At 39.4% G+C, this 6,732-nt stretch overlaps 1 protein-coding gene across 1 annotated transcript; it reads left to right on the forward strand.

Annotated features, from left to right (window-relative positions):
* Positions 1-708: 708 nt before the first annotated feature.
* On the forward strand, positions 709-2,181 carry LOC131659705 (uncharacterized). Its single transcript, XM_058928859.1, has 2 exons — positions 709-1,131; positions 1,249-2,181. The coding sequence occupies exons 1-2, from the start codon at positions 709-711 to the stop codon at positions 2,179-2,181; spliced, it is 1,356 nt and encodes a 451-aa protein (XP_058784842.1).
* Positions 2,182-6,732: the final 4,551 nt, after the last annotated feature.

The following is a 6,732-nucleotide window of genomic DNA, read 5'->3' on the forward strand; positions in this document are numbered from 1 at the left end:
ATGTACTTATTATATGTTTGCAATTTATATTCTTCGAGTATCTATGCGTTTCAATTTTGCAGGTACCCCTACGTATTCCCTATCCTATAGGGATCCTATTCTTAAAATCGTGTCCTTCGTACGAAGGACACCTTTGTTAGCATACGTCGATTGGCCTCTCGATGGCCATGAGATCTAGTGACTGTCTCGAACGGTCACCCCATGCTTACTCCTACGCACTCCCTAGCCCGTAGGGATTTTCCTTTTACATCTTTGTATTTTTACAACCACGTCCTTCCCACAAAGGACATCTACATTTATGCACGTCAATTGGCCTCTCGATGGCCATGAGACCTGATGACTGTCTTGAACGGTCATCATGTGCCCGCTCCCACGCATTCCCTAGCCCGTAGGGATTTCCTATATTGTGTCATAGTCCCTTTCCTGTAAGGATTTCCATCTATCTATCATTATCCATAGCCCTTAAGGGGTTTCCCTGTGTTTATCTCTTAAAATATGTGGGGCATCCTTATAAGAGCCCCCACTCTATGCCACATTGCATTGCATGAAAAAAAATATATATAAAATAAAATATATTCGTATACCATTGCATCATAGGAGTTTATCATTCATACATGACATGCATTTCTACAAGGAGCTCATTCGCATCTCTACTTGTATTTGGAATCAGAGACTGCAAAATTGATTTCCCGACATTTTAGGTTAATCATGGAACAAATTCAGACAGACATGGCAGAGATTAGGGCTCAGATAGGGACTACTATGGGTCAATTTTTGGAAGCTATCCAAACCGTTACCCGTGGACAAGGAGATTTAAGAAAGCCTATTCAGAGGCCGGATTTTATTGTTGATCCAAGCGGCGTTCATCAAAAAGTCGTCAATCCTACCCAAGAGGCCCCTTTGAATCAGAATGTTAGAAACACTATGCAAGTTCCCGTCAACGAGGCTCCACACCGTGAAAATCTTTCTGTTTCGTCATATGATACTTTTAAGTTTCCAATGGATGAAGATGAGGGTAAGCTCCGTCTTTTGGATAAGAGATTGAAAGCGGTTGAGGATCGTGATTGCCTTGGTTTGGATGCTGCTAGTTTATGCCTGGTGCCTGATATCAAGATTCCTCCTAAGTTCAAAGTCTCTAACTTTGAGAAGTACAAGGGTACCACTTGCCCAATAACACACATCAAGGCATTTTGCAACAAGATGGCTCCTTATGCAGAAAATGATAAACTTCTAATGCACTTATTTCAGGATAGTCTTAGTGGGGCATCTCTTGAATGGTATACCCAACTTGAAAGGACCAACATCCGAACTTGGAAAGATCTAGCCAAAGCCTTTTTCAAGCATTACAAACATAACAGTGATATGGTTCCTACCAGAATTCATCTTCAGGGTTTGACTCAGAAGGTTGACGAATCCTTTAGAGAGTACGCACAAAGATGGAGGGAGCTAGCTGCTAGAGTTCAACCTCCCCTTTTGGAACGAGAACTTGTAGACATGTTCATGGACACTTTACAAGACCCCTATCTGAATCGGATGGTTGGATGTGCCGCTTCTGAATTCTCAACTTTGGTTGTCATAGGAGAAAGAATTGAGCACGGTCTTATGACTGGCAAGATTCAGAATGCTGCTACTAATTTTGAATTCCCAGAACAAGATGGTGAAGAAACAAGTACAATTTCCGAAGTTGAAGAGAGAGATCATGCTTATTCTCCAGTTCAGATCCCTTGTTATCAAATGACAGAAATTACTCCTGATCAGGATGCCCCACAAATTTGTGTTGCGACTATTAGCCAGCCACCAGTTCAATTTGTGCAACAAGAGCCTGTTCTATATAATCAATCAGTTAAGTATGCTCCGCAACAACAGCAGAGATATAGACAAAATCACCGACCACAGGGTGGGCAGAATCAAAGAAGGCCAAGAAAGGTATATGAACCAATTCCAATGCCTCATAGTCAGTTGCTCTCTCATTTACTCCAAAATTCTTTAGTGGAATTAAAACAACTTGGGCCTCCTCCTTTTCCTTATCCTGAAGGATATGATCCCAATGCCTACTGTGAGTTCCATTCAGGGGCACCTGGACATTTGATTGAAGGTTGCAACGTATTCAAAGGCACAGTTCAAAACCTCATTGATTCCAAGGCAATCTGCTTCACGCCAAACGGTCTGCGCATAAATTGAATTTCCCACGCCTGAGCAGAGGTCGAGATTGAAAGATGTACCTTCTAAAGCAATAGATCCAGACGGAGTCAAGTCTCTTCAATGTTGGCAATTTGAGTTTCATTCTGCATTCTCATTTGTAATTTTCTTGTTTCATTAAGCACTTTCTCGTATGCAAAACTCGTTTGTTTTTGAATAATAATCATAATACATTGAATATTTTTGTCTTGAAACAATCCATTCGCTTTTATTTTCTTGTTGTACTCAACTCTTGTAAATAAAAAAAAGCAAGTAACTCTGGAGGGAGGATGATGAGCATGATACCAAGAATTTCAAACGGTGCGCTTTCGAATAAAACCTTGCTGATGATGTACATGCATTGTTTCAAATCCCCAAACACCGAAGATATAAGGGAGATAGACCCTCGTCAACCCCTTTGAGCCTTGAAGTAGAAGTTTCATTTATATTCAGAAAAAACCCTTCATTTTTAACCCAGGGGCAGGGTAGTGTTCGGTTAATCTGACCAAGTATTCAAAACTCATTAAGGGTATGCATCTAAAGATACAACAATGGTTATCTGTCAAAAGGTTGAGGAATGTCAAATCCACAATGTTTATCCTTTATTCTTCAAGGGGTCAAAAGATGACGATGCCACAATGGTAATTCTCCATCAATCATGGAATGAGGTAGTCGCAATCACTTCCAACAAATCAAATACAATGCAAAGTCACACGACTTGTTAAAAAATAAAAAAGTGAAAGGCAAAGAAAAAATAATAATAAAATTGCCAGGTGAGGACAAAGTCGTGTGACTATAAAATCAAGGAAGAAAAGGTGAGCGACTGCCATGCCCGAAGATCCTCATTGATTCCTCAACCATGCTAAAATTCCTTTGGAGGGATGAACACCCGGGTCGAGTTAATTGAACTTAGGATTGGAGAACATAACGGAGAGTGGGTGGGCACCAAATATTTTTGAGCCTTAAATCTTTTTTCTAAAAACCGTGAATCCGACCACGTTACAACCTTCAAAAGTCCTAATTGAAGTAGGGTTTATTCGAAAGCATACTAAACGAGAGTACGGTAATCTGACTCCTGCAAGGCTTGCTGAAACTTTTGAGTTGGCATCATACCACCTTTCATAAAAATAAAAATCGATGTTACGACATCATTTCAAAAAAACAAAATTAAGTTTCAAGACAAACATAAACTTTGCATTAGAATTATCATTCTCATAATAAACATCCTTGGCATATGAACGAGTGCGTGATATCCAAGAAGATTCCATAATGAATTTCTGATAAAAAGGTGCATCTTCCCCAAGAATAAGTTGTCTTCATAACTCCGTCAAGTTGGGGGCAAACATATCTCAAAGTGGATTACCCTAAGGAGCAGAGAAGCAGTTGAATACTCCGTTGAGTAAGAATGCAGTTAACATGGAGGCTATCATTTCTAATAAAGACTCTTGAATGGGGGAACCACGTCCAAGGGGTTCTCCTAACCAGGGGTAAAATCCCAATGATCACAAGGGTATACAAAGATCCTATTAACTAGGGGCATCCACCCTAAGATCCAACCGACTTGGGTCGAGTCTCGAAGCAATAACACTCAGGGGAATATCTTTTACAAATCCAAAAAAATGGGACAATCACTCAAAGTTCGAAGAATGTCCCAAAGTGTTGAGTAATCAGGGGCTGTTACTCAAGCGTGGCTGAAACTATCTCTAACTGTGATTGGTCAGGGGCACTATCCCATAGTTCACGACACTGGGGCATTCTATCTTAATGGCACAGATCACTGAAAATCCTCTCGAGGCGATCTCTTCAAAAGCCCGGCAAACTGGGACTAGACAATAGGCAGGGGCATCTCCTCCTCTTCAACTATTTGATCCAGTTAAGTTCAGGTGCAGGCTAAAACAACTTGTGTATTCGAAGAGAATGTCGGGAAGTCTGGATCTTTATCCTCAGCAAGAATCGAGATTTAAATCCAGATGATTGGTGTTCCTCAACAGTCAGAAGACTTCAGCCTTTGAGCTCCTGATAGATATCATTGCATATCGCATTGCATCCTCCAAAATGCATAGCATTTCCACTCAGGTAGAGCATTACATTTAGTTTAAAAAAAAACATGCATCGAAGCATAAACCAGATTCAAGTCTTATCAAGTACCCTTCACATCCCCGGTTAGGTCAGTGTCACTTCACCAGAAGAACTCTTTATTCCTCAACTATCCCGAGCAGTATTCCCCACAAATCATTTATTCTTAATGATGCTGTCGGCAAGCTTTCCCGACCTTATACCACTTTATCCCTTCGAATACAAATCTTTTTCCAAAGAAATCAATACCAAAACCATACAATTTGGAGTTTTCCGGTAACCCTACCGTTGCCAGTAACCATACTGAGATTTTCTTTCCAATCACGCGATTGATGCTTTCCGGTAACCCTACCGATGCCAGTAACCTTACTGAGATTTTCTTTCCAATCACCCGATTGATGCTTTCTGGTAACCCTACCGATGCCAGTAACCTTACTGAGATTTCCTTTCCAATCACTTGATTGATGTTTTCCGGTAACCTTACCGATGCCAGTAACCTTACTGAGATTTTCTTTCCAATCACCTGATTGGTGCTTTCCGGTAACCTTACCGATGCCAGTAACCTTACTGTGATTTTCTTTCCAATCACCTGATTGATGTTTTCCGGTAACCTTACCGATACCAGTAACCCTACCGAGATACCTTTCCAATCACCCGATTGATGCTTTCCGGTAACCCTACCGATGCCAGTAACCTTATTGAGATTTTTCTTTCCAATCACCTGATTGATGTTTTCCCGGTAACCTTACCGATGTTAAATGACATTACTGTCTGTTTATCTTCAATTGCCTAATTGGCGTATCCCGGTAACCTTGCCGATGATAACAACCTTGTTGTTCATCCTTACTCATAGATAAACTACACATAGGCATTATACACAAGCACTATCATACATACTCATTCGCGTACGCGCAACATTTACATATGTGAACATGCACACATTTGCATGGTACAGACAACAGGATCATATGCATACACATGATGCATACGCATTTACAAGACAATCCTCTATACAGGTAAACTTGTCCGAACCAGGGCAGATAACTCCTATTGATGCAGGCGAACTTGCTAGAATTATAGCAAGTAATCCTTCTGGGTTGCACAAACCACGAGAAACTTACTAAAACTATAGTAAGTGGGGTTCATAAACTGCGAAAGCTTGCTAGTACTATAGCAAGCTAATCACACAACTAACTGCGGGTCCTCGCTATGTAAGACTCAGGCTTTAGCAGGGCATTTCTTTCCTCACAAACTCGAGCACAGGGTAAATTTAGGGATCTTCCAATATTTAATAACTCTTCGATTCGAAAAGCGTGAGACCTGCGTATTCTCACGCCATTCAATCCAAGATAATTAAATAGGGGCAGCTGTCATACCCCAAAATTTACCCGATTTAATTTACATTGGTCAATTTATTAAGGGCGTTAAAAATTAGGAGCCATAGGGTCTAATATATCTATTATTAAACTCGCTCTCTTATAGAACTCCCTTATAGGTTGATTTAAAATAAATGGAAGTGTGAATAGCAAATATTTGAGACCCAATTTGTTTTGGGGCCCATTTATTTCTCATCATTTAATCATTTTATTACTATATTTTTACCAAATTATATTATTATTGTCACTAACTATGATTTATTAATATTAGCATTATTAATTCTTACTATTTATATTAAAATTAGCATTAGGATTATTAATTTTAGCTAAGTACTATGGTTAATTACTAGTATCATTAGTACTAATATAACTGTTAACTGTTGTTAATTATTATTAATCTTGTTATTATTATTAATCTTGTTATTACTAATTGTTAGTGTCAATTCTTTTAAATGTACTGATTAATCATTATGGAAACAAAGGGGGAGTTTTTTGGGTGAGTCAATGTCTGAATTTTGTTGTTGATGGGCCGGTAACAAAAAAAGGGCAATGGAACTCAGAATCGGATCAAGCCCAGTGGGTGTTGGGCCAACAGGCGGGTCAAACCGACCCGGTCCTATTCATCTTCTTCTCAAACACACACCCTAGCTCCCTCCATCTCCTCTCGGCGCCGCACCATCATCCCTCACACAAACCCTAATGAACCAATCTTTGCCCAGGCCCAGTGAATCAAACGAAACCAAATCTCAGCAAAACAAATCAAAACGCAAAAAAAAGAATCAATTCTTAACATAAGCAAATCTTAAAGTGAAATCGTATAATTTCCATTAATTCATCCAATATTACAAAAAACGTAAAAGAATCAATATTGCAAATCAAATCTGAAAAAAAACAAATTGAATCTTAGATTACAGCAATCAAAACTTGCATCTAATGTTTCCTAATCAGAAATTAAACCTAACCCTATAAAATCTGAGAACAAAAACAGAAGAAGGGGAGGAACAAATCGGGGGACCGAAAAAAGAAGGGCCTCAACCTCCTACAAAATCTCTACCAACCTAAACCAAACATCGATAAAAGCGAAGCATATCAACGGAAAAGA

This window comes from Vicia villosa, linkage group LG3 (genome assembly GCF_029867415.1).
Source record: "Vicia villosa cultivar HV-30 ecotype Madison, WI linkage group LG3, Vvil1.0, whole genome shotgun sequence".
NCBI lineage: Eukaryota > Viridiplantae > Streptophyta > Magnoliopsida > Fabales > Fabaceae > Vicia > Vicia villosa.

Bases quoted from the DNA above. Each gene is read 5' to 3' on its own strand.
- LOC131659705 (XM_058928859.1), top strand. From the start codon at position 709: ATGGAACAAATTCAGACAGACATGGCAGAGATTAGGGCTCAGATAGGG. The intron at 1,132-1,248 runs GTCTCTAACTTT...CACTTATTTCAG, and splicing joins AGATTCCTCCTAAGTTCAAA to GATAGTCTTAGTGGGGCATC.